At 41.6% G+C, this 27,331-nt stretch overlaps 2 protein-coding genes across 3 annotated transcripts in view; one reads left to right on the top strand and one right to left on the bottom strand.

Annotated features, from left to right (window-relative positions):
* The window catches only part of LOC306784930 (calpain-2 catalytic subunit-like), a 29,645-nt gene extending 27,979 nt beyond the window's left edge, over nucleotides 1-1,666 (bottom strand). For both annotated transcript variants that reach the window (XM_079279130.1, XM_079279131.1), the window contains exons 1-2: nucleotides 1,344-1,666; nucleotides 46-115 (exon numbers count right to left, since the gene is read on the bottom strand). In XM_079279130.1, the coding sequence (XP_079135256.1) occupies nucleotides 46-115; nucleotides 1,344-1,580 (307 nt within the window). In that variant the 5' untranslated portion in view covers nucleotides 1,581-1,666. The remainder of the gene's footprint in view (nucleotides 1-45; nucleotides 116-1,343) is intronic.
* A 1,774-nt stretch (nucleotides 1,667-3,440) lies between these two features.
* On the top strand, nucleotides 3,441-26,500 carry capn8 (calpain 8; the record flags this gene model as incomplete). The annotated part of the gene is made up of 21 exons (XM_079279340.1): nucleotides 3,441-3,680; nucleotides 4,474-4,543; nucleotides 4,621-4,739; nucleotides 7,499-7,632; nucleotides 10,289-10,457; nucleotides 10,554-10,637; nucleotides 12,474-12,559; nucleotides 12,662-12,736; nucleotides 13,033-13,193; nucleotides 13,305-13,474; nucleotides 13,737-13,748; nucleotides 15,247-15,458; nucleotides 16,643-16,679; nucleotides 18,183-18,248; nucleotides 18,366-18,423; nucleotides 18,536-18,600; nucleotides 22,171-22,239; nucleotides 22,311-22,389; nucleotides 22,586-22,702; nucleotides 25,730-25,788; nucleotides 26,477-26,500. The coding sequence occupies 21 exons, from the start codon at nucleotides 3,441-3,443 to the stop codon at nucleotides 26,498-26,500; spliced, it is 2,106 nt and encodes a 701-aa protein (XP_079135466.1).
* Nucleotides 26,501-27,331: the final 831 nt, after the last annotated feature.

Genomic DNA, 27,331 nt, shown 5'->3' with positions numbered 1-27,331 from the left:
AGTCAAGAAGCTGTGGTGTGTTCAGGAACATTCAGGAAAACTCACCTAGAGCTCCCTGGCAGATGTCGGTTCTGGTGGCTCCGCCCAAGATGAACTCAGGATTAGAGACCAGTTCCTAAAGGGGTCGAAACCAGAGACCAGAACGGATCAGTAACACTGAAGACACATACTGTTAATAATACTTATGTCAGTAATACTCACACTAAAATTATTACTCAGATACTGTTAATAATACTCAGATACTGTCAGAAATACTCAGATACTGTCAATAATACTCACTAAAATTGTTACTCAGATAATGTTAATAACACTCAGATACTGTCAGAAATACTCACATACTATCAGTAATACTTACATACTGTTAATAATACTCACATATTGTCAGTAATATTCACTCAAATGTAGTTAAGTAAAAAGTACAGAAATGAGTTGGAGTGAAGTACTCTAGCAAAGTGCAAGTACCTCAAAGTTGTACTTAAGTACAGTACTTGATTAGATGTACTTGACAGTATCTTTAACTTGTACACTCACTACAGAATATCCCCAGCAGCTTTAATTGAACATTAAATATAATTTTTTTAATCGGTCTATAAAGTGCTTCAGGCATCACTTCCTCCTCTTCTGAACACTTTCAGAGTGACACATCTGTACAGAGTACTCTGTGTACAACCAAGTACCCTGAAGTGTATTGTAACATAAACCGTTGTTTATGTTTATGACTAAACTGCATCATAAACACATTTATTAAACATGTTGAATGAGCATCATGTGACGTTTCCCTGTTTATGTGAAGTAGTGACTCATCGCTATGGTATTTAGGATCTCTGATGACTCACCGTATCCTCCTAAAATATTCCTGATATTTCATATTTAACGTTCATACTCTGCAGGCAATTCATCAAGTAAAGCAAATGCAGAAAGTTTCCATCAGAATATAATATCATATTAATAATACAGTAAACATAATACTTACAATAATAATACTACTACTACTACTACTACTACTACTACTGAAAATAGCACAAATCCCTGCGTTTGTATTGTAGTTTGTTTTAGAGTACTTTTCTGTACGTGTACTTCTCTCTGCTGCTGCTACACAGATGAGTCACAGTTTACCAAATCTTTACAGTGTGTGTGTGTGTGTGCTAAATCTGTGTATTTATATAATATCTCTACATAACATCTGTATAATATTTCTGTGATAAGTATTTTGTTTTTTTCCATGAGCAGTAATGTGTCGCCTGCAGGTATTCTGCCCCCCCTCCCACTTATCCAAACGAGCCCATCCACCCATCCAGAACCAGAACCGGAACCAGACCGCCCCGCGGCCCCCGGGTCCTTACCGTCGGCCTCTTCCAGGTGACTCCCCGGACCTTGGAGGAGCTCCGGCCCAGCTCGTTGAAGCCCAGAGCTTCGGGCGCGGCGGTGAACGTCGGGTCGCAGAAGAGCTTCCCGTTGGAGCGGCAGTGAGCGCGCAGAGCCGCGAAGTCCTGGTTCAGGTACCGCACCGCGTTGGCGTTGGTGCCGAAGCCCGCGGCCAGGGCGCGCTTCTTGGCCAGAGTGGAGGCCACGCCGGACATGATGGCGGAGAAGACGAAGAAAAGTTCAGAAAACTCTCCGCAGATTCTTCTGATCAAACTTTTCCTCTCCAACAGAGAGCTCAGACCTCCGCCCCGGAGGAGGAGCCGGAGGACGGGTCTGTGCGCCGCGCCCTCTCGTTAAATCCGTGTCTCTAGTGAACATATCCTCTGTTCTGTCGGTCAGTCACAGAAGCAGGAAACAGCAAATAAAACCATGAACACCAAGAAATAACAGAAGGAACGGATACCAGTCTGTGGACAGATATATATATATATAAATATAATATATAGTTCGGGATCAGTGTTTTAAAGGTTTTAGCTGTTTACAGCTGGACTCCTGAGTGAGCTGTTCGTCATACTAATAATATCACCATACAGGAAACACAACATGTGGGAGCGTCAGTATTAACTCAGTGTTCAGTTACACCCTGGTTCTCTGAGAAACACCAGAGACCAGCTGTGTTCAACTCATGTACTAGAAAAAGTCTTTAAAAAGTACTTATTAAAGTAAAAAATAAATAAAATCCTTCAATTCCTTTAAAGGTGCTGAATTTAAAATTAAAAGGCGATCTATTGCCTCCAAATTTGGTATTGCGACTGCTGAGCCGGCGGCTAGCAGCTAACGGCGCTAACAACACTAACAGTAAAAACAGCTAACGGTGCTAACAACACCAGTAAAAACAGCTAACGGTGCTAACAACACTAACAGTAAAAACAGATAACGGTGCTAACAACACCAACAGTAAAAACAGCTAACGGTGCTAACAACACCAACAGTAAAAACAGCTAACGGTGCTAACAACACTAACAGTAAAAACAGCTAACGGTGCTAACAACACCAACAGTAAAAACAGCTAACGGTGCTAACAACACCAACAGTAAAAACAGCTAACGGTGCTAACAACACCAGTAAAAACAGCTAACGGTGCTAACAACACTAACAGTAAAAACAGCTAACGGTGCTAACAACACCAACAGTAAAAACAGCTAACGGTGCTAACAACACTAACAGTAAAAACAGCTAACGGTGCTAACAACACTAACAGTAAAAAGGGTGGGCGCTACACTTCTCCATTATCACCTTTAACCGCCGTATCAGAACATATCAGCTAACCAGTGGGGCTCATAATGCTCATATGGACTCACGGGTCCACCTGTGAGGACTGGACAGCTAGGTTCTGGGGTGTGCGACCCTGAGCAGCGTCTGAAGGCTCAGCACGGTGGAGGAGGTCTGGAGGGTTTGAGCCTCATATGGACAGCAGGGGGAGACAGCGGGGACATGAACATCTGGTTTCCATCTGAGTCTCTGGACCTCCATCAGTGACCCAGTTCAGCTCTGCTGCATTCAGGCGTCACTCAGTGCTGAACGAGTCCAGGTGATCTGAGTGCTTCTGATCCAGGACTGAAATGGACTGCTGGTGCTACCTGGTGATGACTCAGAGCCTCCTGGACTTTGGCGAAGTCTGAACTGAAGATCTTGAGACACCCAGAGACCCAAAACCTGTTTAGAGTCCAGTCTGTGTTGGCACATCACTGTGTTTATCAGGCTGTTTGCTCTCTGAATAATTCAGAGTCAACTGATATTATACTGCTCCTTCAGCTGGACTGAAGCTCCGCCCCTTCACACCTGACCACCTTTATACCTGATGCACACACACACAAACGCCTCATTTAGTCTCAGCAGACTCTCGGCAGCCTCTCTGCAGACTATCAGCAGACCTTTGGCAGACTATCGGCAGACCATTGGCAGACCTTCGGCAGATATCGGCAGATATCGGCAGACTATCGGCAGGCCTTCGTTCGACTCTGGGCAGACTCTCGGCAGACTTTCGGCAGTCCCTCAGTAGAAACACTCTCAGGATGGCAAACGTAGCAGCAGAGCTGGCTAGGAGGAAGGCTCGAGACAAGGACGGCACCGGCAGTCGGAATAACGCCGTCCCCTTCAACCAGCAGAACTTTGAGCAGCTGCAGAAAGAGTGTCTGAAGTCCGGCTCGCTGTTCTGTGACCCGACCTTTCCCGCAGAATGGGACTCTCTGGGATACAACCAGCTGGGACGCTACTCGTCCAAAACCATCGGCACAGAGTGGAAACGACCCACGGTAAGTGAAAACTATTAAACCCTATGTAGTGGACTCAAAGTATCCCACAATGCATTGTGAAAAGTGCTGTATAACCGATGATCACTTACCAAACACGATATACCATTAGGCATTGCGTTTAAGGGGAAATGGCAAAAAAATCATAACACAAACGGCCACAAAGTACTTTTGTATCTATTAATTGTGGAGAATATAGTTATAGCTGCTTCCTTTCTTACCTTTCACAATAAAAGCCCGAGACATATGCTGCATCCCTGCTACTTCAACTCACTCAGAGCATTTTAATAAGAAGCAAATCAACACAAAAGCTTACAATATATGTATTAATTACAAAAATGATGTCTGTATTTATTATATAAAGTCCACCAAGCGACGTTATCAGTGACGTCATCAACAACGCAGAGAAAATGACCCGATCAGTGTCTGAAAGTGCATTGATTGATTGATTGCTTAGCTTAGCATAAAGACTGGAGACCAGGGAGAAACAGCTAGCCTGGTTCTGTCCACTGATTATCATGCTAATATCTGGTTTGTTTTCGGACTGTTATGCGTTAGAACTATTTCTTGATGAACAGTGTATTCATCCGCCTGCAGCTGTAGCTCCGGTTCACCGGCTCTTTAGCCCGTTTAAAGATATTAAAGATAAAATCAAAGCACCTCCTATTAGTTAAACAAGAGTGTGACTCAGTTTGTGTGAATCATTAACCTGATGACTGTGAACGCACACATCATTATTAGTTATTCAATAACGTTATAAAATAATCTTTCGTCGCTTGCTGTGTCGTCCAATCAGGAGCTGAGTTCTGATCCTGAGTTCATCGTTGATGGAGCGAAGAGAACAGACATCTGTCAGGGAGTGCTGGGTGAGAACACACACACACACACACACACACTGTGACCTCTGACTTTGTGTGATCGTGCCCTGCTGTGTGTCTGTCAGGTGACTGCTGGCTGCTGGCTGCCATCGCCTCTCTGACCCTGGACCCTCAGATTCTGAACAGAGTGGTTCCTCCTCGGCAGAACTTTGGCTCACAGTACGCCGGCATCTTCCACTTCCAGGTCACATGCTCTATTTTAAATATATGAGAGAGTTAAAGAAATACAGTAACAATGATTATACTTCTAACTCAAGGTCTTCTTACTAGATTTGTTCATATCTCATGGCCTTCATCAGTTTCTCTTCATGCCAGCTGAGTGAACTCCACCCACTGATGAAGGCCATGAGATGCAGCTGAAATACTCAACAGATCCGGTAAGAGGACCTGGGGTACAGCCCAAGTCTCTAAAGTGCATCCCCGTTTCCCTCACTTGTGTCCTTTCCTTGCGTCTTAGTCCCTCCCCCCAGGGATGCATGGATAGACGCAAGGAAACCATGCGAGGAGAGAGGATATGAGGAAATGACAATTAAGAGACTTTGGATCTACCCCTTGAGTTGGTCAGTGGGTGGAGCCTCTAGACTCTGGAGGAAGTGACATCAGGTGTTTTTACCTACAGCTGTGGCAGTATGGGCAGTGGGTGGAGCCTAAGTAACATCAGAATCAGAATCAGCTTTATTGGCTAATTTGACTCCAGTTACACATTACTCTCATCGTACGTACACAGAATATACAAATAAACAAGAGAAATATAAAAACAAAGACATTAAAGACAACAAAGTAGAACAGAAAAACTGAGCTTTAACATTGAACTACGATGTACAATATAAATATATATCGAAGAATATATATATGAACATAAAGAACAACAACAATGACAATGGATTCGGAATATTAGTGCAGAATGGTGGCAATAGTGCAAATGGAGGTAGTAGTGCAGTGTGTCTGATCAACTGTTCATCAGAGTGATCGCCAGCAGAAAGAAGCTGTTCCTGTGTCTGGTGGTCTTGGCGTACAGAGCCCTGTAGCGCCTCCCAGAGGGGAGGAGGTGAACAGCTTGTGTCCAGGGTGTGATGGTCTGCAGAGATCTTTCTGCCCGTTTCCCGACTCTGGAGGTGAACAAGTCCAGGATGGAGGGCAGGCTGGAACCAATGATCCTCTCTGCAGACCTGACAGTCCGTTGCACTCTGTTCTGTCCTGTTTGGTGGCCGATCCAAACCACACAGTGATGGAGGAACAGAGAACAGACTGGATGATGGTGGAGTAGAACAGGATCAGCAGCTCCTGAGGCAGGTTGTACTTCCTGAGCTGGCGCAGGAAGTACAACCTCTGCTGGGCCTTTTTCCTGATGGTGTTGATGTTGGGGGCCCACTTCAGGTCCTGGGAGATTGTGGATCCCAGAAACCTGAAGGTCTCCACAGCGGACACAGTGCTGTTGAGTATGGTGAGGGGGGGGCAGTGTTGGGGGGCTCCTCCTGAAGTCCACTGTCATCTCCACAGTGTTGAGCTTGTTCAGCTCCAGGTTGTTGTGACCACACCAGAGGACCAGCTGTTCAACCTCCCGCCTGTACGCAGACTCATCACCGTCCCTGATGAGGACGATGACCGTTGTGTCGTCTGCGAACTTCAGGAGTTTAACAGACGGGTCCTCTGAGGTGCAGTCGTTGGTGTAGAGCAGGGGTCGGCAACCTTTACTTAACTCGAGGATTTAACTGCCTGTGAGAATAATTAACATATAAGATTCTGTTCATTCTTGCTTATTAATTATATTCTCTCTGAACACGTTTCTCTTTTTGGAGAACGTCATGTGAGATAACTTCTTCTATCAGTGCAATTCTCCTGCTCTTCTTTCTATTTCCTCGTCTCAGCCCTGTGTGTCACGTGTGTAAACCTCGCTCGAGTCACGAAACTTGTCAGAATACTCATGTTTGATTGGCTGAGCTGCATCACGTGATGTGATTTGCAATGCATTGGTCGGTGTGTTTCCTGCACCGCCGAACAACTGCCGTAACGGCTGAATAAGATGCGCCGGTTAAAGTTTGAACTCGGTGCCCAATATTTACAATCGGTTTTTAGTTCCTGGGTCCGGATCTGGTGCGCCAGTTGGGGACCTCAGGGAGCCGCAACAGAGAGGCTGAAGAGCCGCAGGTTGCCGACCCCTGGTGTAGAGGGACAAGAGCAGTGGGGAGAGACCACACCCCTGGGGGGTCCAGTGCTGATAGTCCGGGTGCTGGATGTGATGTTTCCCAGCCTCACCTGCTGCGTCCTGTCAGTCAGGAGGTTAGTGATCCACTGACAGGTGGAGGCTGCACAGTGAGCTGGAGAGTTTGGGTGGAGTATCTCTGGGATGATGGTGTTGAACACGGAGCTGAAGTCCACAAACAGAACCCTTCATATGTCCCTGGGGAGTCGAGGTGTTGCAGCATGTAGTGCAGTCCCATGTTGACTGCATCATCCACCGACCTGTTTGCACGGTCGGCAAACTGCAGGGGGTCCAGCAGGGGTCCTGTGATGTCCTTCAGATGGGTCAACACCAGTCTCTCAAAGGACTTCATGACCACAGACGTCAGGGTGACGGGCCTGTAGTCATTAATCCTGTGATGGAGGGTTTCTTGGGGACCGGGATGATGGTGGAGCATTTGAAGCAGGAAGGACTTCACACAGCTCCAGTGATCGGTTGAAGGTCTGTGTGAAAATGGGTCCAGCTGGTCAGCACAGACTTTCAGGCAGGAGGGGGACACACCGTCTGGACCTGGTGCCTTCCTGATCTTCTGTCTGTGGAAGAGCCGACTCACACAGATCCTCAGTGCCGGTGGGGGGTCGGTTGGGAGAGATGAGGAGGAGGCAGGGGGTGTAGGTGGTTGTTTGATGGTAGGGGGTGTGAGAGTGGGCTTATCAAACCTGCAGTAGAAGACATTCAACATCAGGTGTTTTTCCATGCAGCTGTGGCAGTTTGGGCAGTGGGTGGACGTGGTTGTGGACGACCGGCTGCCCTCCAGAGACGGGAAGCTGCTGTTCGTCCACTCGGCAGAGGGAGGAGAGTTCTGGAGCGCTCTGCTGGAGAAAGCTTACGCCAAGTAAGAAACATTATGAGATGGATGGGGATGAAATGTGTTCATCATTTAGGATGAATTATAATAACTTTATTGATCCTCTTTTCATGTAGCGTCTGCATCAGGTCAACATGTTGATGTGTCAAACACTTTGATTTATGACCCAACACCAGCAGAACTAAAGCTATTCATCAGCTGGACTCTTTAGCTAATGTTAGCATAAAACTAAGATGATGAATATACACCAAAACACTGATACTTCAACTAAAACAACATATTTCATCTTTGCACCCCGGTTGTCATTTTAACGACTTTTAGTTTTGTTTATTTGTGTCTAACACTTCACTTGCGTTCAGTTACACTTATTTTCTAAACTTTAACAGATATTGACAACTGTGTTAATAAGCAGGTACTTTTCAAACTCCTTTTTTAACACTTCATTTGACGCATCAGCTACTTTCAGGACTCACACTTCAATTGATGTTTCCACTTCAGAGGACAATAAACCGTCATTTTAACTCCTGTTAAAGGCAGCAGCTTAGTCTGCAGAGTCTCTTTAAATACATCCGGTGTCATGACTGGATGAAATGAATGTGTTTACTTTATATCCGTCGCTTTATTATTTATTGACACAGACACTGTAATACGGCACAACATGACAATATTTAACCCATCCTGTATATATTAGTATGATGCAGCCTGACCCTATGTGAAGGTTAATAATGTTCTATAACATGTAAATAAATCTTCAACACTTCAAGTCAACGTGAATGTGTGTGAGACTGTGTTTTACAAGCTGTAAACAAGTCTGAACAAATATGTCCGGTACGCTGGGGGAGGATTAACCGAAGTCTAGAACATGACTATTCATTTGTCAAACTACGGCCAAAGTTTCATGTTGGACTTGCTGCAGTCGTTCAGCTCAAATCCTCTCCCAATGCCTCCGCTCCCTTCTCACACTTCACCTCCTTTCAGTGGTTCCTCTTCGTGTTTACTGACTCCAGTCAGCCGTTAGACAGCAGTAGTAGTGAAAGGAGTGAGTGTTGGAGGTGATTAGCAACAGGGTGGAGGAAGCTTTACTCTGTAAACACTGGACTCGACTCGGCCTGGAAAACAAACAGAGCTGCAGACCGAGCTGCTGACTCAGCTCTTTATACTCAACTCCTGCTGCTCTGATTTATTCTGCCTCACATCGTGTTCTCACAGTCTGTAAATCTGATTAGTGGTGTAAACCAACTCTTTAACTATTTTGATCACCTGTAAACTAACTCTTCAACTCCTTTGATCACTTGTAAACTAACTCTTCAACTCTTTTCATCACTTGTGAACTAACTCTTCAATTCTTTTCATCACTTGTGAACTAACTCTTCAACTCTATTCATCACTTGTGAACTAACTCTTCAACTCTTTTCATCACTTGTGAACTAACTCTTCAATTCTTTTCATCACTTGTGAACTAACTCTTCAACTCTATTCATCACTTGTGAACTAACTCTTCAACTCTTTTCATCACTTGTGAACTAACTCTTCAACTCTTTTGAACACTTGTAAACTAACTCTTCAACTCTTTTCATCACTTGTGAACTAACTCTTCAACTCTTTTCATCACTTGTGAACTAACTCTTCAACTATTTTGAACACTTGTAAACTAACTCTTCAACTCTTTTCATCACTTGTGAACTAACTCTTCAACTCTTTTCATCACTTGTGAACTAACTCTTCAACTCTTTTGATCATCTATAAACTAACTCTTCAACTCTTTTGATCACTTGTGAACTAACTCTTCAACTCCTTTGATCATCTATAAACTAACTCTTCAACTCTTTTGATCACTTGTGAACTAACTCTTCAACTCTTTTGATCACCTGTAAACTAACTCTTCAACTCTTTTGATCACTTGTAAACTAACTCTCCAACTGTTTTGACCACCTGTAAACTAACTCTTCAACTATTTTCATCAGTTGTAAACTAACTCTTCAACTCTTTTCATCACCTGTAAACTAACTCTTCAACTCTTTTCATCACCTGTAAACTAACTCTTCAACTCTTTTCATCACCTGTAAACTAACTCTTCAACTCCTTTGAACACTTGTAAACTAACTCTTCAACTCTTTACATCACCTGTAAACTAACTCTTCAACTCTTTTCATCACTTGTAAATTAACTCCAACTCTTTTGATCACCTGTAAACTAACTCTTCAACTCCTTTGATCACTTGTGAACTAACTCTTCAACTCTTTTCATCACCTGTAAACTAACTCTTCAACTCCTTTGATCACTTGTGAACTAACTCTTCAACTCTTTTCATCACCTGTAAACTAACTCTTCAACTCCTTTGATCACTTGTGAACTAACTCTTCAACTCCTTTGAACACTCGTAAACTAACTCTTCAACTATTTTGATCACCTGTAAACTAACTCTTCAACTCTTTTCATCACCTGTAAACTAACTCTTCAACGCTTTTCATCACCTGTAAACTGACTCTTCAACTCTTTTCATCACCTGTAAACTAACTCTTCAACTCCTTTGATCACTTGTGAACTAACTCTTCAACTTAAACTCTGACTCCCATACTAAACATGTGAAGTACCTGTTAGCACTGACTCGTTGTGACTCAGCAGGTTTTTAGGTGTTGTCATTATTTTGTCCAGCCAGTTCACTGTCCCGTACCTCCTGCAGGGTGAACAGCTCGTACGAGGCCCTGAGCGGAGGTTCGAGCATCGAAGGCTTCGAGGATTTCACCGGAGGAATCTCTGAGAGCTACGACCTGAAGAAAGCTCCGCCCTTCCTGTTCAACGTCGTGAGGAAAGCTCTGAAGCTCGGCTCGCTGCTCGGCTGCTCCATCGATGTAAGCTACAGCTGAGCTATGTGTCAGCTGACGCTTTAGCTCGTTTAGCTAGCGAGCTACGTGTATACGTTTATATCATATTTACGTGTTTCTCAGATTTCCAGCTCATATGAGACGGAGGCCATCACTGGTCAGAAGCTGGTCAAAGGTCACGCCTACTCCATCACTGCAGCACAGCAGGTGAGGCATTCTGGGAAAATATTGTGTTGTTTACAGGAACAGGAAGAAGCTGCTTGATGAAAGTTAAGGCCGAAGCACCTGAACATCGTGTCTCTTGAGAAGAGAAGGTGAAGGTCTCCAGCTGTAAGAAGACCCGAAGGTCTCCAGCTGTGGGAAGACCTGAAGGTCTCCAGCTGTAAGAAGACCCGAAGGTCTCCAGCTGTGAGAAGACCTGAAGGTCTCCAGCTGTAAGAAGACCCGAAGGTCTCCCGCTGTGAGAAGACCTGAAGGTCTCCAGCTGTAAGAAGACCCGAAGGTCTCCAGCTGGAAGAAGACCCGAAGGTCTCCAGCTGTGAGAAGACCCGAAGGTCTCCAGCTGTAAGAAGACCCGAAGGTCTCCAGCTGTGAGAAGACCTGAAGGTCTCCAGCTGTAAGAAGACCAGAAGGTCTCCAGCTGTGAGAAGACCTGATGGTCTCCAGCTGTAAGAAGACCTGAAGGTCTTCCGCTGTGAGAAGACCTGAAGGTCTCCAGCTGTAAGAAGACCTGATGGTCTCCAGCTGTAAGAAGACCTGAAGGTCTTCCGCTGTGAGAAGACCTGAAGGTCTCCAGCTGTAAGAAGACCTGAAGGTCTTCCGCTGTGAGAAGACCTGAAGGTCTCCAGCTGTAAGAAGACCTGAAGGTCTCCCGCTGTAAGAAGACCTGAAGGTCTCCCGCTGTAAGAAGACCTGAAGGTCTCCTGCTGTGAGAAGACCTGAAGGTCTCCAGCTGTAAGAAGACCTGATGGTCTCCAGCTGTAAGAAGACCTGAAGGTCTCCCGCTGTAAGAAGACCTGAAGGTCTCCAGCTGTAAGAAGACCTGAAGGTCTCCCGCTGTGAGAAGACCTGAAGGTCTCCCACTGTGAGAAGACCTGAAGGTATTCAGCTGTAAGAAGACCTGATGGTCTCCAGCTGTAAGAAGACCTGAAGGTCTCCAGTTGTGAGAAGACCTGAAGGTCTCCAGCTGTGAGAAGGTCTGAAGGTCTCCAGCTGTAAGAAGACCTGATGGTCTCCAGTTGTAAGAAGACCTGAAGGTCTCCCGCTGTAAGAACACCTGAAGGTCTTCCGCTGTGAGAAGACCTGAAGGTCTCCAGCTGTAAGAAGACCTGAAGGTCTCCCGCTGTAAGAAGACCTGAAGGTCTCCCGCTGTAAGAACACCTGAAGGTCTCCCGCTGTGAGAAGACCTGAAGGTCTCCAGCTGTAAGAAGACCTGATGGTCTCCAGCTGTAAGAAGACCTGAAGGTCTCCAGTTGTGAGAAGACCTGAAGGTCTCCAGCTGTGAGAAGGTCTGAAGGTCTCCAGCTGTAAGAAGACCTGAAGGTCTCCCACTGTGAGAAGACCTGAAGGTCTCCAGTTGTGAGAAGGTCTGAAGGTCTCCAGCTGTAAGAAGACCTGATGGTCTCCAGCTGTAAGAAGACCTGAAGGTCTTCCGCTGTGAGAAGACCTGAAGGTCTCCAGCTGTGAGAAGGTCTGAAGGTCTCCAGCTGTAAGAAGACCTGAAGGTCTCCCACTGTGAGAAGACCTGAAGGTCTTCAGCTGTGAGAAGGTCTGAAGGTCTCCAGCTGTAAGAAGACCTGATGGTCTCCAGCTGTAAGAAGACCTGAAGGTCTTCCGCTGTGAGAAGACCTGAAGGTCTCCCGCTGTGAGAAGACCTGAAGGTCTCCAGCTGTGAGAAGACCTGAAGGTCTCCAGCTGTAAGAAGACCTGATGGTCTCCAGCTGTGAGAAGACCTGAAGGTCTCCAGCTGTGAGAAGGTCTGAACCAGCAGAAGGGGGACTCTGCTGGACCAGCTTCCTCCCTGATAATACTTTTGACCTGCAGGTTCTTCACTATGGTTCTCCAGTGCAGCTGCTGAGGATTAGGAACCCATGGGGTCAGGTGGAGTGGACCGGAGCCTGGAGTGACACGTGAGTCCAAGTCATCATACTGGTCTTTCCGTCTGTCTTTCTGTCTGTCTCTCTCTCTCTCCGTCTGTCTGTCTCACAGCCTGTCTGTCTCTCTGTCTCTAGGTCAAAGGAGTGGGACGGAGTTGATCCTGAAGAGAAGAAGAAGCTCGATCACTCTGCTGATGACGGAGAGTTCTGGTGATTAATGTGATCAGTATCAATAAAAACTGTACTTTTTCTTTGATACTTGAAATACATTTGGTTGATAATACTTATTACTCCTCCTCTCTCCTCCCCTTTCCTCCTCCTCTTACCTCTCTCCTCTTTCCTCCTCTCACCTCTTCCTCCTCCTCTCACCTCTCTCCTCCTGCTCTCTCCTCCTCCTCTCTCCTCTCTCCTCCTGCTCTCTCCTCCTCTCACCTCTCTCCTCCTCTCTCTTCCTCCTGCTCTCTACTCCTTTCTCCTCTTCCTCTCTCCTCTTCCTCCTCCTCCAGGATGTCGTACACAGACTTCCTGTATCAGTTTTCCCGCCTCGACATCTGTAATCTCACACCAGACACTCTGAGCAGCGACGTGATTGGTCGATGGAACTTCTCTGAGTTTGAGGGCGACTGGAGGGTCGGCTCCACCGCCGGAGGCTGCAGGAACTACCCAGGTACCACCCAGGATTCATCCGGGTCCATCTCACTGAGTGACGCTGTCAGTGACTCGCTTCTCACTTCAACTTCTTTCAGCTCTGACACTTATGCTTTATTTCTCTCTGCAGCCACGTTTTGTTCCAACTCTCAGTTCTTCATCCGTCTGGACGACGAAGACGACGAGCCGGACGACGGAGAAAACGGCTGCACCGTCATCATCGGTCTGATGCAGAGAGACGCTCGCAGGGAGAAACGCTTCGGAAGAGACCTGAACACCATCGGGTTCTCCATCTACCAGGTGAGGATTGAAGAATGAGGGACGAAGAGCGAGGGACGAGGGGCGAGGGAAGAGGGAAAAGGGCGAGGGAAGAGGGGCGAGGGACGAAGGGCAAGGGACGAGGGGCGAGGGGTGAGGAGCGAGGGTGGAGGGACGAGGGACGAGGGGTGAGGGAGGAGGGGCGAGGAGCTTGGGTGGAGGGTGGAGGGTGGAGGGGCGAGGGTGGAGGGTGGAGGGTATATATATATCTGTAATATTTGTGTGTTTTGTGTTTTTCTTCCAGGTTCCTGATGAGGTGAGTTCAGATTCTTCACGATAACATCAATTAAATACAATTAACTAATTATTATCAACATATTTTATATTGTTGTTAATTATAATATTGTTAAATGTTGAGGATCAAAGTAAAAATATCTTCTACAAACACCAGCTGCTCATTAAATTCTTTTTGTTTTTACATGTTTCACTCCTTTGTTCTAAGTCGCTGCAGAGAGACGATCCATCAATGTTTATTATTTGGGGAAAGTACCAAAGTACATTTACTACAATCTTGAAGTACTTGTATTTCCATTTTTTCTCCTTTACACTTTTACTTGTCAATACGTGTCAATGCCATCAGAGACTGGACGGCAGAAAACTGCCTGCAACTCAACGACTCTAAGACGGAGGTCCTAGTTATTGCTCCAGAGGAGTTTGTCCCCATGATCAGGCAGATTATTGGTCCACTCTCCTCTGCTGCCCATTGCAACCTGCGCAATCTTGGGATTTTCTTTGATCGCTCCATGTCATTTGACCCTCATGTTAAGCAGCTGTCCAGATCATGTTTCTTCCATCTAAGAAATATCAGTAAACTGAGATCTGTAGTATCAACAGCTGAACTAGAGATGATCATACACACATTTATCTCCTCACGCATTGACTACTGTAACTCACTTTCACATCACTCAGTGTATCTGCTCTTAACCGTCTGCAGGTCATCCAAAACGCTGCCGCCAGATTACTCACCAGGACAAACCGACGGTCTCACATCACCCCCGTACTCCGATCTCTCCACTGGCTTCCTGTAGCATCTAGGACACACTTTAACATTCTCACCATCACTTACAGAGCACTTCACGGTCAGGCTCCGGCTTATGTAGCTGATCTACTTCGCCCCTATTCACCCGCCCGCACTCTCAGGTCAAACGCTCGAGGTCTTCTGTCCCACGCACACGATGTAAGAGCCGTGGTGACCGAGCCTTTGAGGCAGTGGCCCCGTGGTGACCGAGCCTTTGAGGCAGTGGCCCCGAGGCTCTGGAATGCTCCACCTGTTTAGGCTGGCGTTTGAGTAAAAACCCATGTCCTAGACCTGCTCTTAAAATATGTTTTACATTTTTATTTTATTTTTTATTATTTTTTATTTTTTTCTCTGTGTATGTAATCTATTGACCCTAGGGTCACATTGTGTTTTTTATGCTTTTAAATGTCTGCTCTGTTAAGCACTTTGTGATGTTATGTCTGTGAAAAGCGCTGTAGAAATAAAATTCATTCATTCATGTTTACTTTTCAGATTAGTATTTCACATTAATGACAGTTTATTGATGTATTGGTGTATTATTATTATTATTATTGTTTTTTGTTGGGAGGAGTTTTCAAATACAGAAGATAAATATCAGATCTCTCCAGGAGACAAACCGTCTTGAGCAGATTTCTTACGAATTTAACTAATTATTTAAATGAATTTGTTACTAATTCATTAAATAAATAAAGATAATTGAGATATAACTGCTGTTATCCTCTTCTCCTCCGGTCAGTTTAAAGGTCGCAGTGACGTCCACCTGGGTCCGGACGTCCTGCTGAGGAGGAACGCTGTCGCTCGCAGTCAGAACTTCATCAACCTCAGAGAAGTGTGCGACCGCTTCAAGCTGCCGCCGGGAGATTACGTCATCGTCCCTTCTACCTTTGACCCACACCGCAAAGGAAGCTTCATCCTGAGGGTGTTCACCGAGAAACAGGCCCACACCAGGTCCGTCACATATACATATATATATATTAGGGCTGGGCAAGTTAACACGTTATCTGTAATATGTACAATAAGCATCATGTAGTTATCGCTACTGAGAATTTAACAAACATAAAAACATGACGTAGATAGGTTTGCAGTTTTCAAGAAGTATATTTAAATATCATATCTTACACACATGAAGATAAAGTTGTGAACACCTGAATATCTATGATCAGAATCATTATAACTGTGTTATAACTGCTGCTGTGTAAAGGGAATACTGCTGCTAACAACAACCTGATGTGTTCAAAGTGTTTAAACCAAATGTTATTCACCTGTTGTTCATAGAGCAGCACTTTAAAATACAAGTGCACAATACACTACTTTTGAGTTCATTATTGAACTTTGACATAACAATCACAAAGAAATCATGCGATTAATCGCGATTAAAAATTGTAATCGTTGCCCAGCACTAATATATATATATATATATATATATATATATATATATATATATATATATATATATATATATATATATATATATATATATATATATTAGTATATCTATACATATATATATATATTAGTATATCTATACATATATATATATATATATATATATATATATTAGTATATCTATACATTAGTGCTGGGCAAGTTAACGCATTAATTTCGCGTTAACGCATTAATTAATTAACGCCGACAATTATTTTATCGCGCATTAACGCAATTTTTTTATTCAAAAAACAAGAGGATGACAAGAACAGTGGGATAAAAGCCAGCAAACATCCTACAGTCAGTAATTTTAGTGCACCTATATGCTGAAATTCACGGTAAATGCATTTAAACAGCACAGATCGGTTTTCAGAATAAGATGCCAACAAAGTATGAATAATATTCACATTAAGTATGAAACATGCTGCCTGCATCTCGTGAACCAAATGTTATTGCATTTTGTTCATATAGCAGTACTTTTAAAATAAAAGTGCGCAATACACTACTTTTGAATTCATTGTTGAACTTTGCCATAACAATGAGATTAATCGCGATTAAATATTTTACTCGTTGCCCAGCACTAATATATATATATATATATATATATATATATATATGTATATGTATGTATATGTATATATGTATGTATATGTAGGTATATGTATGTATATGTATGTATATATATTTATCTTTTCTGTTTGTGTCAGTCCGATGGAGGAAAACGTAAATGCTGACATTCAAGAGGTTTGTGACATTTGTTTCATCAGATTTCAAGCTTTAGATCATTTTAAAATGTAAGAAACTTTGAGTGTTTAAAACTAACAAGATGATGACTCATAACAAGACATAATAACTTGTTAGACAAGGCGATACCTCGTTAAAACCAGACAATATCCTTAAAAGAACATAATTACTTGTTAAAACAACATAATAACTCGTTAAACAACATAATAACTCATTAAAACAACATAATAACTTGTTAAAACACAATAACTCATTAGACCAACATTCTAACTCGTTAAACAACCCAATAACTCATTAAAACATAATAACTCGTTAAATCAACATAATAACTCATTAAAACACATAACTCATGAAAACAAAATAACTCATTAAAACAACATAATAACTCATGAAAACATAATAACTCATGAAAACAACATAATAACTCGTTAAACAACCTAATAACTCGTTAAACAACCTAATAACTCATTAAAACAACATAATAACTCGTTAAAACACAATAACTCATTAAAACAACCTAATGACCCGTTACAACAACATAATAACTCATTAAAACAACATAATAACTCGTTAAAACACAATAACTCATTAAAGCAACCTAATAACCCGTTAAAACAACATAATAACTCGTTAAAACAACATAATGACTCGTTAAAACACAATAACTCATTAAAACAACATAATAACTCGTTAAAACAACATAATAACTCGTTAAAACACAATAACTCATTAAAACAACCTAATAACCCGTTAAAACAACATAATAACTCGTTAAACAAAATAATAACTCGTTAAAACAACATAATAACGCGTTAAACAAAATAATAACTCGTTAAACAAAATAATAACTCGTAAAAACACAATAACTCATTAAAACAACCTAATAACCCGTTAAAACAACATAATAACTCATTAAAACATAATAACTCATTAAAACAACCTAATAACCCGTTAAAACAACATAATAACTCATTAAAACAACATAATAACTCGTTGAAACAACATAATAACTCGTTAAAACATAATAACTCATTAAAAAACATAATAACTCATGAAAACAACATAATAACTCATTAAAACAACGTAATAACTCGTTAAAACAACATAATAACTCGTTAAAACACAATAACTCATTAAAACAACCTAATAACCCGTTAAAACAACATAATAACTCATTAAAACAACGTAATAACTCGTTAAACAACCCAATAACTCATTAAAACAACATAATAACTCGTTAAAACAAACTAATAACCCGTTAAAACAACATAATAACTCGTTAAAACAACATAATAACTCTTTCAAACAACATAATAACTCGTTAAAACAACATAATAACTCGTTAAACAACATAATAACTCATTACATTTAAAAGAAGAATTACTGTAATGTAATAACTCGTTAAAACAACATGATACCTCGTGTCGTATTTCAAGATAACAGCACATAAAGTGTTAGTTAAAATAATGTTCACACATTGTTCTAAATCTTTTGTTCTTTCAGCCTGATGTCGGGCAGAAAGACGTGGATCCTCACTTCAAACATCTCTTTGTCCAGATCTCTGGAAATGTAACAACTTCTTGTTTCTGAAATGAACAACTTCGCTTCCTGTCGGCCATCATGCCAGAACAATGATGTCAGAACAATGATGTCAAAACAATGTTTGATTTATTTCTGTTTTAACAGGACTCTGAAATCTCCGCCTTCGAGCTCCAACAGATTTTGGACAAAGTTGTTGCTCAGAGTAAGAAATGTTTAATATGAATATATATATAATATTGTTAATAATTTATGAACAGGTGAACTGTTCCTGGATCAGTTTATGTATGAACTGACCACTTCGTCTTTGTCTGAAGGATCTGATGTCAGAACCGATGGCTTCAGTCTGCAGACCTGCCGTGACATCATCAGCCTGCTGGACGTATCCTTCAGATGTTCACTGATCAATAATCAATACTACTCACTGATCAATAATCAATACTATTCACTGATCAACAATAAATACTATTCACTAATCAATAATCAATACTATTCACTGATCAACAATCAATACTATTCACTGATCAATAATCAATAATATTCACTGATCAACAATCAATACTATTCACTGATCAACAATCAATACTATTCACTGATCAGTAATCAATACTATTCACTGATCAATAATCAACACTACTCACTGATCAGTAATCAATACTATTCACTGATCAACAATAAATACTATTCACTGATCAATAATCAATACTATTCACTGATCAACAATCAATACTATTCACTGATCAATAATCAATACTATTCACTGATCAGTAATCAATACTATTCACTGATCAATAATCAACACTACTCACTGATCAGTAATCAATACTATTCACTGATCAACAATAAATACTATTCACTGATCAACAATCAATACTATTCACTGATCAACAATCAATACTATTCACTGATCAATAATCAATACTATTCACTGATCAGTAATCAATACTATTCACTGATCAACAATCAATAATATTCACTGATCAACAATCAATACTATTCACTGATCAACAATCAATACTATTCACTGATCAATAATCAATACTATTCACTGACCAACAATCAATACTATTCACTGATCAATAATCAATACTATTCACTGATCAATAATCAATACTATTCACTGATCAACAATCAATACTATTCACTGATCAATAATCAATACTATTCACTGATCAATAATCAATACTATTCACTGATCAATAATCAACACTATTCACTGATCAATAATCAATACTATTCACTGATCAATAATCAATACTATTCACTGATCAACAATCAATACTATTCACCGATCAACAATCAATACTATTCACTGATCAACAATCAATACTATTCACTGATCAACAATCAATACTATTCACTGATCAATAATCAATACTATTCACTGATCAACAATCAATACTATTCACTGATCAATAATCAATACTATTCACTGACCAACAATCAATACTATTCACTGATCAATAATCAATAATATTCACTGATCAATAATCAATACTATTCACTGATCAACAATCAATACTATTCACTGATCAATAATCAATACTATTCACTGACCAACAATCAATACTATTCACTGATCAATAATCAATAATATTCACTGATCAATAATCAATACTATTCACTGATCAACAATCAATACTATTCACTGATCAATAATCAATACTATTCACTGATCAATAATCAATACTATTCACTGATCAACAATCAATACTATTCACTGATCAATAATCAACACTATTCACTGATCAATAATCAATACTATTCACTGATCAATAATCAATACTATTCACTGATCAACAATCAATACTATTCACCGATCAACAATCAATACTATTCACTGATCAACAATCAATACTATTCACTGATCAACAATCAATACTATTCACTGATCAATAATCAATACTATTCACTGATCAATAATCAATACTATTCACTGATCAACAATCAATACTATTCACTGATCAACAATCAATACTATTCACTGATCAACAATCAATACTTTTCACTGATCAACAATCAATACTATTCACTGATCAACAATCAATACTATTCACTGATCAACAATCAATACTATTCACTGACCAATAATCAATACTATTCACTGATCAATAATCAATACTATTCACTGACCAACAATCAATACTATTCACTGATCAACAATCAATACTATTCACTGATCAACAATCAATACTATTCACTGATCAATAATCAATACTATTCACTGATCAGTAATCAATACTATTCACTGATCAATAATCAACACTACTCACTGATCAGTAATCAACACTATTCACTGATCAACAATAAATACTATTCACTGATCAATAATCAATACTATTCACTGATCAACAATCAATACTATTCACTGATCAATAATCAATACTATTCACTGATCAGTAATCAATACTATTCACTGATCAATAATCAATAATATTCACTGATCAACAATCAATACTATTCACTGATCAACAATCAATACTATTCACTGATCAATAATCAATACTATTCACTGATCAACAATCAATACCATTCACTGATCAATAATCAATACTATTCACTGATCAACAATCAATACTATTCACTGATCAATAATCAATACTATTCACTGATCAACAATCAATACTATTCACTGATCAACAATCAATAATATTCACTGATCAATAATCAATACTATTCACTGATCAACAATCAATACTATTCACTGATCAATAATCAATACTATTCACTGATCAACAATCAATACTATTCACTGATCAATAATCAATACTATTCACTGATCAACAATCAATACTATTCACTGATCAATAATCAACACTATTCACTGATCAATAATCAATACTATTCACTGATCAATAATCAATACTATTCACTGATCAACAATCAATAATATTCACTGATCAACAATCAATACTATTCACTGATCAACAATCAATACTATTCACTGATCAATAATCAATACTATTCACTGATCAATAATCAATACTATTCACTGATCAATAATCAATACTATTCACTGATCAATAATCAATACTATTCACTGATCAACAATCAATACTATTCACTGATCAACAATCAATACTATTCACTGATCAACAATCAATACTATTCACTGATCAATAATCAATACTATTCACTGACCAACAATCAATACTATTCACTGATCAACAATCAATACTATTCACTGATCAATAATCAATACTATTCACTGATCAATAATCAATACTATTCACTGATCAATACTCAATACTACTTTGTTAACTGATTAATCAATAAGGCGTTTCAGAAACTTGCCTGCTTCATTTGAACCTTTCTTTTGAGATGTTTTGATGAGTTGATCAGGAATCAGCAGGTTAATTGATCGTGATAATATAATTATTGATCTCTGGAGGACTTTACTGATGTTTTTTAACATTTCTTCTTCTACACTTTAAATGTTGAAATATAGAAAATCTAAACTGAGTTTAAGATTTCTGAGTGAAAAATATAAAACAAGGACAGAGAGACAGAGAGACAGACAGACAGAGAGACAGAGAGACAGACAGACAGAGAGACAGACAGACAGAGAGACAGACAGAGAGACAGACAGACAGCGAGACAGACAGACAGACAGCGAGACAGACAGACAGAGAGACAGACAGACAGCGAGACAGACAGAGAGACAGACAGACAGCGAGACAGACAGACAGACAGACAGAGAGACAGACAGAGAGACAGACAGACAGCGAGACAGACAGACAGAGAGACAGACAGACAGAGAGACAGACAGAGAGACAGACAGACAGCGAGACAGACAGACAGAGAGACAGACAGAGAGACAGACAGACAGCGAGACAGACAGACAGAGAGACAGACAGACAGACAGACAGCGAGACAGAGATACAGAGAGACAGACAGACAGCAAGACATACAGACAGACAGACAGACAGGATCTTTAACTACTGGTCTCCAGATAGACGGCAGCACTAAACTGGGTCTGCTGGAGTTTCACCGTCTGTGGAAGAAGATCCAGAAATTCCTGGTGAGACATTCAGGATGATGTCATGATTCAGTCTACTGTGATGTCATCATAAACACATTTCTCTTCTGTAGGAGATCTTCAAGAGTCACGACTCTGACGGTTCTGGTACGATGAGCAGTCATGAGATGAGAGCCGCTCTCAATGAAGCTGGTGAGGTTCATTAAGGGGGTCAAACATACGGTCAGAGGGCCACAACCGGCCACACAAAGAGTCCAATGGGACATTCAGACTCATAACGTCACTGGATGGTTCCATCTCATGTGTTCTACAGGATTCATTGGTTCTGAAAGAAGTTTGTGTGTGTTAATGTGTGTGTTGGTGTGTGTGTTCGTGTGTGTATGTTCAGGGTTCCAGGTAAACAGCTCTTTGATCCATCAGATCGTCGTCAGATTCTCTGATCAAAGTTTCTCCGTTGACTTTGACTGTTTCATTGGATGTTTGATCCGACTGGAGCTTCTGTTCAGTGAGTCATCGACAACTTACTATTTCTAGAGCTTTCTACCACATCCACTGTCTTCATCAACAGTGTCCCCAGTGTTCCTAGTGTCACGACCCGGCTCAAAAGGCCGCAACATGAGGGAGACAAGACGAGTTAAAAGTAACAAATAGACATTTATTTAATGAACCAGTAACTAAACTAAACAAACAAACAAACAACCAGTCAGGTCCTTCAAACAGGAGACAGACGTCCACATGACTCCGTTTTTGCTACATTTACACTGAGCGGCCACTTTTGGAGCAGCCTAAACGGAGGAGTCTGAAAACTCCCCCGAGGTTGGAGGTGTTTGAGAACTCCGGGGTTGCGTTTGAGTGTCGGAAACTGATGTGCTGAGAAAGAATTACGCCCACACCGTGTTCGCTACTGGATTGGTTCTTAGCAACCATGACGTCTCCGTCCCTGATTCGTCACACTCACTATCACCGGACCGTACCCGGAAGAAAACAAACAGGCAGGGCGACCAGCGATTCATTTCAACATGGATAACTAATTTCAAGCGTTGCTGCTAGCACAACAGCTAGCAGCTGTTGTGCAGTAAAAGTCTGCATTTCTGTGGAGGAAGCAGCTGTTATTGGAGTAATTAGCGAGCGGCGTGACCAGCGGCCAAGCCACAGTTAGCCGTAAATGCTATTCTGAGCTATATAAATGCTAATCGCAATTAGCATTTCTCCATTGGCGGTAATGTTAAAATTAGCTTAGAGGCTAGCTAGTCGGACATGTTACATGATGTTCAGAGCTACGAGTGAGAACAGACAACAACACGGAGGAAACGAGTGAGAGACGTGTGTTGACCACATTTATGGACCATAATCTAGTCGACGTTTACCTGTAAGTGTTGATTTTAAAGTAAATTTGATATGTGAGAGAGAGAGAGAGACAGACCCGCAGCGCTGTAACTACGTCTGAAAAATAAAACTTTCCACGAACTGTGTCTGTTGAGTTTATAGAGGAAGATCTTAAGTATCAAACACAACCTTTCATTAACTACGACTTCATTGCTCTGTCGTATTTTTTTAAAACTCAGCAACCAATCTACTTCCTGTTTACACCGTCACGCGCATGCCCAGTGTACGTTAATGGTCATGTGCTGCCCGTCTGCGAAGGTTGCCGTGTGGATGCAGATCAATTCGAGAATGATGCTGAAACGGAGAAGCATCTAAGAGTGAGAGTGGAGACGGTAGGAAGGCCAGAGAGATTACACAGTGATATGGTACCGCACATGATTGGGAAGCAGGGTTTCTTGGGAGGGCCAGTTCATGCAATGAGCTGCATGAACGAGTGGTGAACACCCAGAACTGGAATTTTCATAATTGCCAGCTAACAGAAAGCACCAAACTAAACTACCATAAGCGCTAAGCTGTAGTAGCCTAAAGGTTCCTCTGACAGACGCACAAAGAGGCAACCCAACTACAACTCAGCTCACCCTGAGCTGTAGCGCTTATGTTCCTGAAGGTAACAGGCCAAGTTACCAACTTGCCTGTCACCGCACAAACACAAAAACCTGTTCACCACATCCCTCCTTTTCTTACCTTAAACACAATGAACAGAATTCCTTTTATTACCCACTTGCTTACCCTATGAACCATGAATACCTACTGCACACTGTGCAGCAGCAGTCTTCAGGCTCCACCTGCAAGGTAACTGGGTCCAATACCCAGACCCCCAACAGGCTGTGCAATGCTCTTGTTATAGAGTCCAGAACTACCCAGAACATGCCCATGATCACCAGAATACAAAACCAGAAACCAAAACATGCAGTTTGCAGGAAACACCAGAAACTAGTTTCCCTCAATAAAACCAGGAACAGAATTTAACACCACAGCAAGAGCAGTCCTTACATAGCTAACATCACTGCCTCCATGTCCCTCTGACTGCCTATCCAGAGACTAAGTAAGTTCCCCCCTAGTCTTCAGGTGCTACTTGTGGTGGGTATTTACTCACTAAAATCCACAGGCTCGGTCAAGCAACCAGGAACTGGCCCACCTGCAGCCTCGGACGTGCCCCAGAAGCAACTGCTCTAACCACTTTCACACCACACTACAGAAACCCCCCAACGAACGCCAAAGGGAGTCCGCTCTTCAGCCTAACAGGGACAGAACAGCAGCAATTTACTCACCGTGTATACAGGACCACCTAAACTCTGTTCCGCAAAAACCACCAGCATAACACAGCTCAGTGACACAAACAGTCCTCAGGAACACTGATCACTACAGCTGCTACAATAACCAAACACAGGAAAACAGCCGACTCACTAAACTCGTCCATGTCTCCCAAACAACCAGATTGCACATCTCACTCACTTAACCGAGGTGCACCTGCCAACCAGGTTACAGCTGCTACTGATTTGAAGTGAATGCAGACACCGGGTCAACCAGAAATAGACGAGCCCCCTTATGTCACAACCCGGCTCAAAAGGCCGCAACATGAGGGAGACAAGACGAGTTAAAAGTAATCAATAAACATTTATTTAATGAACTAGTAACTAAACTACCATCCTGAAAGACAACCTGGAAACAGGACACAGACCCCTGGTGGAAGGGAGGGGTCGTCACACTAGTGTTTCCAGTGTTTCGAGTATTCCCAGTGTCCCCAGTATTCCTAGTGTACTTAGTGTTCCCAGTGTCCCCAGTGTTCCCAGTGTTCCAAGTGTCCCCAGTATTCCTAGTGTACTTAGTGTTCCTAGTGTCCCCAGTGTTCCTAGTTTCCCCAATGTTCTCTGTGTCCCCAGTGTTCCTAGTGTCCCCGGTGTTCCCAGTGTCCCCAGTGTCCCCAGTGTTCCCAGTGTTTCCAGTGTCCCCAGTGTTCCTAGTGTCCCCGGTGTTCCTAGTGTTCCCAGTGTTTCCAGGGTCCCTAGTGTTCCCAGTGTTTCCAGTGTTCACAGTGGCCCCAGTGTTCTGAGTGTTTCTGGTGTTGCCAGTGTCCCTAGTGTTCCCAGTGTTTCCAGTGTCCCCAGTACCGAGGTGACACAGCGTTTCTCTGTTTCTTTCACAGAGATGTTCAGAACTCTGGACAAGAAGAACCAGGGGAAGATCGAGCTGGACCTGCAGCAGGTAAAGTTCCAGTCCTGTACTGGTCTGACCCCCTACCGGCACCAGCTGCTCTCTTATTGGTCCAGCCTGTTGTCACATGAATGAATGAATGAATGAATAAATTAATGAAATTTATTTATAGAGCGCTTTTCACAGACATGACATCACAAAGTGCTTAACAGCAGAAAGTTAAAAACATAAAAAACCACAATGTGACCCTCGGGTCAATAAATTACATACACAGAATAAAATAAAATAAAAAATAAAAATAGAAATAAGATAATAAAAATGTAAAACATATTTTAAGAGCAGGTCTAGGACATGGGTTTTTACACAAACGCCAGCCTAAACAGGTGGGTTTTGAGCTGGTTCTTAAAAGTATTCACAGTATCTGCGAGGCGCAGAGTTGCAGGCAGAGCATTCCAGAGGGGCCACTGCCTCAAAGGCTCGGTCACCACGGGGCCACTGCCTCAAAGGCTCGGTCACCACGGCTCTTACATCGTGTGCGTGGGACAGAAGACCTCGAGCGTTTGACCTGAGAGTGCGGGCGGGTGAATAGGGGTGAAGTAGATCAGCTACATAAGTCGGAGCCTGACCGTGAAGTGCTCTGTAAGTGATGGTGAGAATGTTGAAGTGTATCCGAGATGCTACAGGGAGCCAGTGGAGAGATCGAATGTCATCCTCATTAACTCTTCCTCTCCTCATGCAGTGGGTCTGCCTCGCCATCAACTGACCATCGGCCACTCCAGGAGCATGCTGGGAAATTTCCACTTGCAGAGATTGAAGCTGATTAACAGCTGTTGTTGTTGTTGTCTGAATAAAAACTGTTCATCTTCATCATCAGTAACAGGAATTCTGTTTATTGTGTTTAATCTGTGAAAACTTTATTCATCAGTTTGGTTCTTTATATCATGGACTCTGTTCTCCCTCTGTTTTTCTGTAGAACCAGAACGGAAGTGTGACGTGCACTCTTCACAATAAAAGCACAGATTACTCTTGAATAAGATAAAAAACAGACTCAAACTTCGAAGTAAAAGTCTGAAATGTAAAAGTGAAGACAATCATCTCAAACAGGAAGTGACCTGATAATGGTAAATGGTAAAAATAATATACAGATCAATAACTTCAGTAAAAGTACAAAAGTATGAAATTGATCCGATACAAAATAAAAGTTCTGTATTATGTAAAAAAAAAAGACAAACATCCATAAACTACACTCAGGTGTTAGATAAATGCAGAATTCTGTATTAAAAAATATATTTAATTATAATGTTTAATTAAATACTGAAAGTAAAGTAAAAATAAAATGAGTTAGTGCCGTTGTCACTAACTTCGGTTCTGATTGGGTGTTATGAATAAAATGGACTTGAAATACGATCATGTTTGTTGTTTTTATTAGATAGATGGATAGTCAGATAGATGGAGAGATAGATGGAGAGATAGATAGATGGATAGATGGAGAGATAGATAGATGGAGAGATAGATAGATGGAGAGATAGATGGATGGAGAGATAGATGGAGAGATAGATGGAGAGCTAGATGGAGAGATAGATGGAGAGATAGA

This window comes from Melanostigma gelatinosum, assembly GCF_949748355.1.
Source record: "Melanostigma gelatinosum genome assembly, chromosome: 11".
Classification (NCBI taxonomy): Eukaryota; Metazoa; Chordata; class Actinopteri; order Perciformes; family Zoarcidae; genus Melanostigma; species Melanostigma gelatinosum.
Note: the sequence above shows the minus strand (reverse complement) of the source record. Positions and strands in the feature narration are given on the sequence as shown.